The sequence below is a fragment of the Astatotilapia calliptera genome, chromosome 11 (assembly GCF_900246225.1).
Source record: "Astatotilapia calliptera chromosome 11, fAstCal1.2, whole genome shotgun sequence".
NCBI lineage: Eukaryota > Metazoa > Chordata > Actinopteri > Cichliformes > Cichlidae > Astatotilapia > Astatotilapia calliptera.
The window spans coordinates 34,763,140-34,773,619 of record NC_039312.1 but is presented as its reverse complement, the minus strand read 5'-3'; the positions used below and the strand labels follow the sequence as shown (position 1 = coordinate 34,773,619).

Genomic DNA, 10,480 nt, shown 5'->3' with positions numbered 1-10,480 from the left:
AGTGATCCGAGCAGGTACTAAAAGGTGACATCATCAGACTGTGTGCAATTGGCTGCTTAGTGGCGTCACTCGATGAGTCATGAGAGCGTCTCGTTCAGGAAAATCAAAACTGCCATTTTTGAAACCCGACAACGAGAGAAGCAGCTACAGAAACAATGCCGTGTTCCCGATTTTGACGAAAAGCCACAGACCGAGCAGCAGGTATATTGTTAACTGGATGTTGCATACTAATTTTGTCACGGGATGCTCTGCCATGTTGCTATGACGATGACCACACACATCAGGTGGTACTCGATTGTAATGGAAAACCAGTCGATCCGAGTCGAGCAGTGGCAAGCCGTGGCGACTCGATCCGAGTAGCTACTACTGGAAAAGGGGCTTTAGCTGAGAAACAGCGCCCTCTGGTGGAGATCCAGCTGTAACTGCTACGTTATATTTCTCTCTCTCCTCAGGGCTCGTACAAATGTGGAGGCTGTAAACCTGGTTTTCTCGGTAACCAAACATCAGGATGCTTCCCTAGGAAGTCCTGTGCTGCACTGACCTTTAACCCCTGTGACATCAACGCCCACTGTGCCATGGAGAGGAACGGAGAGGTTGCCTGCAGGGTGAGGACATCAGACCTGATTGTTTCGAGTTTATGTAACTGTCATGTAACGATCCATGTTTCCACACAAATTACCTTTATGAACATGATGCTCCTCAGAGGAGCAATGACACCAAACCTAAAAAACTTCCAAACAGTCGACTACATCTGCATTGTTTACTACTAACTGTCATCACGCTTCACAGCTCACTGAGCTCAGCTCAATGTAAACTAATCCACACCGCCCTCTAGTGGCATTTTGGAGTAGTGCTTTATGAAAAGTGACCAGAAAAAATGAAAACCAACACATATATACGTGACGTTTCTTTGGGTTTAGTGTTTTTAATTTGGTCAAACTTGTTCAATGGTGGATCTTTTTTTGATACTGTGTTTTAATACCGCTTCGTCTTAAATATTCCTCTGTCAATACGACATAGATTACAAAATTATGGATATAACGAGTTAAAACAAACCCACTCATGATTAGGGTTGAAAATAAAAACTAATGAAAAATGCAGAAGCGTTAATTAACCTTTTTGATTTAGTTAAACAGAAAGAAAAGCTTCGGTTTTATGATAGCACCGATAAGGTCGTATTGCCTCAAGTCTGTCCTGAGCTGTCACAAAGTTCTCAACATTTAGAGCATATAATCATCCTCCTGGTGCACACATTGTCAGTAAATGAGGCGGTGGTTCATCTGAAGTTGGAAAAGGTCAGACAAACCATTAACAGCTAATAAAGTACGGTGGACGTCCACCGTAATGTTGTCTTTACAATAAGAAGTTTTACGCCTTTGTACTTAGTTTTTCAGATATATTTGCAGTTTCATGTAAACAGACCAGAGAATCACCTGGATGATCCTGTTTTGTCACGTGTGTGTTTCCAGTGTAATGTGGGCTGGGCCGGCAACGGGAACACGTGCGGTATGGACACGGACATTGACGGGTATCCCGACCGCTCTCTGCCCTGCATGGACAACGACAAACACTGCAAACAGGTCAGACATATGACACTATCACTGTATCGTGTCACATGCGATCAGCTGTTGTTGACTGATAATAGGTCATTTGATTAATTTAGTAATTAAACTCTAAAAAGTAATTTGGACTGTGATGTATGTGTGTGTGTTACCTGCTGTCTTTGTCCACCAGGACAACTGTGTGTTCACACCAAACTCTGGCCAAGAGGACGCCGATAACGACGGGATCGGAGACCAGTGTGATGAGGACGCTGACGGGGACGGCATCAAAAACGTGGAGGTTAGAGACCGCGAATGCGTCTGTCAGTGGCTCTCGTGGCTGTGATGTGGTCATGTGACATGTCCTCTGGCCTTCAGGATAACTGTCGTTTGGTTCCTAACAAAGACCAGCAGAACTCGGACAGCGACTCATTCGGAGATGCCTGTGATAACTGTCCCAACGTCCCCAACAGCGACCAGAAAGACACAGACAACAACGGACAGGGAGACGCCTGCGACCAGGATATCGACGGAGACGGTTAGAAACCGCCATCAGACCTCGCAGGAGACACGTGACTCTATATTGCCCTCTAGAGACAAAGAACAGGAACTACAAGAGCTGTGAAGCAAATTAAGCTCTAGAAGTTTGTCTTTAAGGCTGTTTATTTACAAAAACATGCAAACTGGTGAAGCCACAGTGCTGCATGAATGCCATTTATAACCATTAAGCAAGACTGGTGAATGGCTTTGTGTCCAGGTATTCCCAACGTTCTGGATAACTGTCCAAAGGTACCGAACCCGATGCAGACAGACAGAGACAGAGATGGAGTCGGAGACGCCTGCGACAGCTGTCCTGAGCTCAGCAACCCAATGCAGGTACAAACACTCAGGCCCTGTGGCACGCTACGTTTTATTGGACATAAATAATCACACATGGAATTTAAATTTGTTTTAATAAAAATCGCAAACAAAAAACACTAAATGTTAATGCTGAGAAATGTTTTGAAAAGTATTTGCGTATTGCATCTTTGTTGCTGTTGTGACTTTTTTAGTTGTGAGAAAGTCAAAAGAATTAAAAGGTCACACCAACAACTCACAACTGAGGCGGCTGATGAATAACAGCTCGATGTAAAAACAGCATTTCTGTGCGTTTCAGCAGTAAACAGAGACAGTGTAACACGGTGTGCACAAATAACTCAGTAACAACTGTTTTGTGTTTGTAACTAGCAATAGCAGAAAGGTCAGAGGTTACAGTCTGTCTTCTTTCTTCTTCAGACTGATGTAGACAACGACCTGGTCGGAGACGTTTGTGACACCAACCTGGACACGTATGTTTGGAAAACACACACACACACACACACACACACACACACACACACACACACACACACACACACACACACACACACAAAACCCCCTTCAGCTATCTTAGTGAGGACCTTCATTGACATAATGGTTTCCCTAGCCCCTTACCTTAACCCTAACCATTAAAAATGAATGCCTAACCCTTACTCTAAACCTAACCATAACCTAATTGTAACCCTGACACTAAAACCTCATTTTGAGCCTCAAAAACGCCTTCAAACTTGTGAGGACCGGTGAGTGTGTCCTCACAAGTATAGTAGAATGCAGATTTCAGTCCTCACAAAGATAGCTAGACAGGAACACACACACCCACACACAGATCTATTTTAGTTTTCTATTTTTTGATGCCATAAAACATTTAAAAATGCAATGAAAATTAAAAAATGATGTAAACTTGTTTTCTAGTTGCAGTTGAGTTTTCATGGGATCCATTCAATGTTATTTTATTTATTCAGCGCCAAATCACAACAACAGTCGCCTCAAGGCGCTTTATATTGTACAGTAGACCGTACAATAATACATACAGAGAAAAACCCAACAATCATATGACCCCCTATGAGCAGCACTTTGGTGACAGTGGGAAGGAAAAACTCCCTTTTAACAGGAAGAAACCTCCGACAGAACCAGGCTCAGGGAGGGGCGGGGCCATCTGCTCAGGGAGGGGGCTTTATATTGTAAGGTAAATGAAATTGGGAATAAATGGGATTACTTTGGATCTAAATTACACTGTAGATTAAAAAATGAAAATGTCTTTGTTTGAAGTGATTTCATTTTTATTTTCAATTAGTTTCAATTCCTGTCAAACAGGCTGTTTCTGATAAATGTAAGTATGTTTTATTAACATACATTTAAGGGTAGGAATACAGTATATCAGTCTTATGTCTTATGACAGCCTCGAGCTACAAGCCAGCTGTGTCACTAAAATTGGCCACACCTCTAATTAGAAGAAAATATTGAAGTCTATGGAGACTGACTCACTTTCATAGCCAGGCTTTAGTGGGCACACAGTTCCATGTTTAAAAATGGACAGTAATTCTAAAAACAGAAACCTGCTCATTAAAGGCGAAACACGGTCGCTTATTTAACATCTGTAGGGACGGCGACGGTCACCAGGACAGCAGAGACAACTGTCCAGACATCCCCAACAGCTCCCAGCTGGACTCCGATAACGACGGCCTGGGAGATGACTGCGACCACGACGATGACAACGACGGCATCCTCGATGACTACGACAACTGCAGACTGATCGTTAACCCCAATCAGAAAGACTCAGATGGTAACAATCATATAAAAGCCCACAAAGGCTAAACAACCAGAACCTGCTGCTGTGTACCATCCATTTATTCTTTTTTAAAGAGCAGAAAATATGATAGAAAATTAGACTCGGGTTAGTTACAATTAACCTCTTGAAGTTTACATTTTCTGTGTGATTATTACTTTTATATTCTTACTGAATAGTTTATTATAAAATGTATACTTTTAGTTTCCAAGGATTTTAACATCCTGGTTACATATCGGTGTAGTAATGTCTGCATTCAGATGTGGCCCAAGTTCCCTGATGCGTTTACCACAAGTCTTTTGTTGGAGCTACATTCATGTTGTTTTGTTGTATTTGCCATCAAAGTGTTTCTAATGTTGGTATTACCCTCAGTGAATTTTGAATGTACAGGTCAACAGTAGCAAAGCTGTGAACTGCGTTTTTCTGGCAGTAAATAGAACTGTGTTGTCTGCACAGAGAAGTAACTTTATTCATAGAAATCCTGCGAAGGTCTAGATTTAAACCGCTCCATCATGTCCGTCTGCAGTGAACGGTATCGGAGATGTCTGTGAGAACGACTTTGATAACGACGCTGTGATGGATTTGTTCGATGTGTGCCCGGAGAGTGCCGAGGTCACTCTGACAGACTTCAGAGCCTATCAGACTGTCATCCTGGACCCGGAGGGTGACGCACAGATTGACCCCAACTGGGTGGTGCTGAATCAGGTAACTTTGGTAGTCTTATGTGAATATGGCTGGTTATCAAGTACAACTGTTTCTCCACCTGTTCTTTACTAGAAAATGTGTATAATTGCTTGTCCATTGGTGTTAAACAGTCGGTAAAAGCATTAACAAGAAGATGTAACTGATACTAACGTTTCTTTCTGGTGGACTGGAAGCACAACAAGGGTGCCTATTTTGCTCATTTCCAGCACCAGCTGGACTCTACTACCATATTTGTCTCAGGCTATAAACAATAACTGCCTGTGTGATCTCGATGCTCTTTCATCAGGGTATGGAGATTGTCCAGACGATGAACAGCGATCCTGGTTTAGCCGTAGGTACGAGTTCCACTTTAAAGTGGAGAATTCACAGCTGTCCTCTGGTCCTCGAGCAGATCATCACCTCCTCCGTTTGTCTGCAGGCTACACGGCATTTAATGGCGTTGACTTCGAGGGAACGTTCCACGTCAACACGGTTACGGACGACGACTACGCTGGCTTCATCTTTGGCTACCAGGATTCATCCAGCTTCTATGTGGTGATGTGGAAACAGACAGAGCAGGCTTACTGGCAATCCATACCTTTCAGAGCCATGGCCCAGCCCGCACTGCAGCTCAAGGTTTCTACTCTCTTCTACTGTCCTTTAATGCACATTTAATCAGCAGAAACCAGTATTGCATCATGTGTTGGCAGGTTTTAATGCCTGCTGGTCATTCTTGAAGAGTTCAGTTGTCTCATTCAGGACGTTGCACCCCCTGAACTTTCTCCCTGTGTTCATCCTGCAGGCGGTAAAGTCTCGGACCGGACCAGGTGAGTTCCTGAGGAATGCCTTGTGGCACACGGGAGATACATCTGGAGAGGTGAAGCTGCTCTGGAAGGACCCGCGAAACACCGGCTGGATGGACAAAACGTCCTACCGCTGGCAGCTCAGCCACCGACCGCAGGTGGGATACATCAGGTGAGAGCACAGGCAGACCCTCAGGGAGGTCTGACTAAAGTATCTTAAATACTGCAGTGTGACAGTATCCTGTACTACACTCTTATTTGGATGTACTCCATAGCACATGCAGAGTGCAGGACTGGAACTTGAGTACTATGTAGTACTCTCGCTCTGTGGTTTTAACTCTGTTTTTTAGTGTAGTACTAAAGCCTGCAGTATATATTCTGCTGTAGTAAAGATATGAATAATCTGTAGAACAAATACTGCAGTAGCCTCGATATACTCTGTTGTACTCACACCTTGCAGCTTTGTTAAAAGATCTTCACTTGTGCAGATACTACAGTAGTCTGTAACAGTGAGTACTCATGTTGTAGCACAAATTTATTATATATACTAAGTGCAGATACTGCAGTACTCTGTAGTACTCCCTCAGCCTGCAGCTGTGTCCCTCACGCTCATCTATTTTCTGTCTCTTTCTTTCTTTTCTCTTTACTGCATTCTTCACCCTCTGAAACTTCTTTGTGGCTTCGGGGCCCCCCGGTACTCCATTGTACTCGTCTCCATGACGACCAAAGCCCTGGCAAGAATCCACCTCCGAGGCCATTGATATGCAGATCATACGGAGAGACGGCGACACACTGAAAAACTTTATCCCGTAAAATATCTACTGTACCCACTCGAAGTGCTAAATCAGTCGTTGATAAGACCTCGAGTCACGTTACCGAAAAGTGAGCCTGACGCAGATCGACTCAAAGTTACACTCTTCCTCCGTGCTGTTTTATTTCTGTAATACATTTGTATATATTAGATTGATTGATATTAAATGTTACAGTGTTGCAACACTCACTGAAGGATAAATGATCGGATTCTGGTTCTTCCAGTGAGTGTCACGATTCTCAAAACGTTTACGTTTTTGGAAATGGCAGCAGATTAAAAAAAGGTCTGGATTCACATTCTTCAGCCGGTCAGGAGGAGAAAGAGAAAAGCAAAGAAATAAAGGCAGTGAGGCAGGAGGAGGAGGAGGTTTTCAGAAAGTCTCTTCAGAGAGTCGTTAAAGAGAGAGAGTCCCAGGTTGTTCGCACTCTGTCTTTGCATTTTTCAGCTCAGTACTTCAGAGCTGCTGCTGAGACTTTCTGTGCAGTTTGGACATGTGACTGAAAATAAAGAGTGCAGAAATGAAGGTTTTACCTCCAATCTGTTTGCATCGTTTCATTAAAACTTAGTACGTCTGATGATTTGTCCAAATGTGGCACAAATATTCAGAAAATGAGAAAAAAAACGTTTACTTATTTATTACAGACATTATGTGAAAATTAGGTTTTCATCCTACTTCATACACTCTATCCACGTAATTCCCAGTCCGATCTATTATTTATCCCAAGCAATGTTTGGTTTCTAACAGGCTTGTATTTCAAGCTTGGGTTCGGGTTCTGCCTCGGAGCGTTCCAGAGTTCATGTTTATCTTTAGGAAACTTCTGTCTCCAAACATCACAGCAGTTATCTTCTGGAGTGTTTGCATTTTCATCTCTGAAGCTGCTGGATTTACAATCCTTACCGATCATTTACCCGAGAATCATTTATTTGCTCGCCTGATGCCTGATGCTAGTATTCATCCATAGGAATGATTGGCTTCTAACCTGGAGCATCGCCGTGTTCCTGTGGTTTTAGGGTAAAGCTGTTTGAAGGGACACGCGTGGTGGCAGACTCTGGCGTTGTGGTCGACACCACCATGAGAGGAGGACGGCTCGGTGTCTTCTGCTTCTCCCAGGAAAACATCATCTGGTCCAACCTGCGCTACAGATGCAATGGTAGGACCGCCGACCTTGCTTGGCATTATTTTGTCGTTTTATTTGTTTCTGGGGAGTCCTGGAATATTTTGATAAGCCTTTTACGGTGCTAATATGTCACTGCCGTGTTGAAGTGGACGATTATGTTACCAGTGACACCGATTCACCTTCAGACTTTTCAGTTTTTCCCGAACATACAAGAAGTTCTTAAAACAAGCCCATAAAATCCCAAAACCTTGCCTGATTTAAATACCACTGATCCAAGATCATCTTCTCGCATGGCTGGATGACTTCCTGGAAGCTCGTTCTGACCACAAACATGCAAACACCAGCTTCTGTCCTGAAGGGATCCTAGCGTTGTTTCAAGGATCATCACGACTGATGAGAGCTGGATCTGCAGCTGCCACCAAGCAGTTTTCAGCTCAAGAGTCCACAGTTCCCAAGTACAGAGGCACCTTGTCAGGAACCTGGTGAGGACTGACCCAAGAGTTTGATGATTCATGGAGTTGTGAAAATCTGTGAAATCTGAACACTTTTTATTTCCCTGCTGTTACACCAACTTAGTCTTTGCTCACCACTTGGAGCTGTTGTCCCATTTGGCTCGTTGTGACTTCATCCACAAAGTGAACACTTGTTAAAGGATCACTGTTTTGACGCACAGGTCCAGCGCATATCACAGTTACACCAGTACAAGTGCAGTGCACCTCTGTACTGGCCCAGAGGAAGGAAGATGATCTTGAATGGGAGATTGGCTAATCTGTAGTGAGGCAGGGTTTTTACTTTTGGCCGTAAAAGGCTGATGAATGTTGTCGTCTCCCTGCTGATGTCTACTGAAAATCTCAGTCACCTCGACCTCAAGGTTGGGGGTCAGGTTTTCTGAAAAGCTTGTAAATGTGATAATTGAGGAGGAACCAGTATTTTGGAATTTTAGAAGCTTTTTTGAACTTTTAAAAATATTATTAATCTAAACAATCCTCCTGCTATCATTTTTACCCCTCGGCCGTAAAAGGCTGACTGAATACTGTCAGCACTCCTTGGATCTACAGAAAGGGTGCACATCCTAGTTGGTAAATACGATAACTAGAGAACGAGTCAACGTAGGATTTTCAAATTGTTACCATGCATCTACTAGTCCAGAGGTCAAGTTTTCTGAAAGGTTTGTGAACACACTGATAACTCCATAAAGATGTCTTTAAGATTTTCAAATTGATGCCATAGTTTCATCTACAAGCAGGCTGAGGGGCAACACTGGCTCAGGAGATCCACGCTGACCCGCTCTAACCAGAACCTGACCATGTGCAGTCCAGTTCTGCTCCGCTGAGCTCAGAGTCTGCAGAGCCCCCTGCAGTCCAAGATGGTGGAGCTGGTGTTTGTTCCTGAAATGAAATACTCAGAGGAAAGGCCCAAAATTATGCACAATTAGAAGCTCACATGCATTAATATTTAATAACCCATCGTCCTTCCTATTCATTTTACCTCTCATGTCTGCAGAACTAAAAAAAATCCCAATGAGATCAGGGCTTAAAGACTTGTGTCCACTTTTCAGTCGGTATCTGCAGGAAGTACAACCTGCTGACTCTGACAACTGATGAACTTTCTGCTCATTTCCTTCTTTATTCCAGACACGGTGCCTGAAGACTTCCAGACTCATCGTAAACAAGTTCTGATGCACATTCAGGTCTGAGAGCTGCAGAGGGACTGTTAACACAACCCCACACACACCATTAAAACGAGTACACACACACAGCTTCTCTGAACCCACTTTAACTGTAGTCTGAACGCCAGCTGAGAAAGTCCAGTCTGAATGAGTGTGTTTATGTGTGTGTCACGAATGAAGCGAAGGAGAGAAAGCAACCAAAGAGCGAACAGTCTGGGGGAAGCACCTGAACGCATCATCGGGGTCCTTCTACGTGACGTTTGAGTGTCTCGGTTTTTTAATATAAACATGGAAACATACGACAGAAACTAAAGAGAAGAAGAATAGGTCCACGTTAACATTTAGTGTATGATAGTAATGATATGTACCTTTTTTTAACTGTAGGAGAAGCTGCGCATCTCAGTCTGTCTCATTAATAACCGGAGCGAAATGGAGAACGAGTTCGAACCAAAATGTGTCAGTATGCACGTCACGTACACGTGACATCACTAAACCTTTGGAGGGTTTATCTTGAATTTCTTTGGAAGCCAAAGTCACAACTGCCGCTAAAATCACATTAGCGCCCTCACGGTGGTTCTAGGACTTTTCCATCTGCAGCTGAAGCTAAGTAAGAGTGAAGAACAGCAGCTTCACTCCGTGAATATTCCTGTTTCATTTTTCTCGTGAGCCTGCATCCTCGATCATCTCCTGTCCAGTTTGCTGTGAAGCTCTAGCGAACGAAATAATCCAGATTTGCTTCTTTTATATCTGAACAGCGATGCAGCGTGAAAGCTTGTTGCTTCATCTCGATGACATGTCGGCGCGCTCGTCGTGTTCCCCCAGACTCTCCTCTCTCTGCTTGTTACTGATCTGGGTTTATTTCGCGTTCATGTTCATCACGGATGTTTAAATCAGACAAAGACGTATAAATCAGCATCCTGACAGCCAGAAACACACACACAGACTTCATTTCCAAAACAGTGTGCGTCCTCTTAAACAAAGAAGAAGGAACAAAGATTTCTGAATTCTTTTTGGACCTTTTAAAAAAAATCAGATTGTGTCAGTTTAACTGAGCAGCAAACACAAAGCTCTCGTGCTGAGACCTGATAAGCTAACGTTACAGAGAAGTCTGATTCAAACAAAAAGTGAAATGTATGTTTTGTGTTTCTTCAAATGTAATGTAATATGTTTGTTGAAATAAACCCAACCATGACTTTTCCTACAATCCTGG

At 43.3% G+C, this 10,480-nt stretch overlaps 1 protein-coding gene across 3 annotated transcripts in view; it reads left to right on the top strand.

Moving 5' to 3' along the window:
- Window positions 1-10,474, top strand: part of thbs3a (thrombospondin 3a) — a 25,009-nt gene extending 14,535 nt beyond the window's left edge. For all 3 annotated transcript variants that reach the window (XM_026184568.1, XM_026184570.1, XM_026184569.1), the window contains 13 exons: window positions 453-605; window positions 1,470-1,580; window positions 1,735-1,842; window positions 1,920-2,079; window positions 2,299-2,417; window positions 2,817-2,869; window positions 4,001-4,182; window positions 4,712-4,890; window positions 5,177-5,225; window positions 5,309-5,505; window positions 5,672-5,844; window positions 7,495-7,634; window positions 9,236-10,474. In XM_026184568.1, coding sequence (XP_026040353.1) covers window positions 453-605; window positions 1,470-1,580; window positions 1,735-1,842; window positions 1,920-2,079; window positions 2,299-2,417; window positions 2,817-2,869; window positions 4,001-4,182; window positions 4,712-4,890; window positions 5,177-5,225; window positions 5,309-5,505; window positions 5,672-5,844; window positions 7,495-7,634; window positions 9,236-9,297 — 1,686 coding nt within the window. In that variant the 3' untranslated portion in view covers window positions 9,298-10,474. The remainder of the gene's footprint in view (window positions 1-452; window positions 606-1,469; window positions 1,581-1,734; window positions 1,843-1,919; window positions 2,080-2,298; window positions 2,418-2,816; window positions 2,870-4,000; window positions 4,183-4,711; window positions 4,891-5,176; window positions 5,226-5,308; window positions 5,506-5,671; window positions 5,845-7,494; window positions 7,635-9,235) is intronic.
- Window positions 10,475-10,480: the final 6 nt, after the last annotated feature.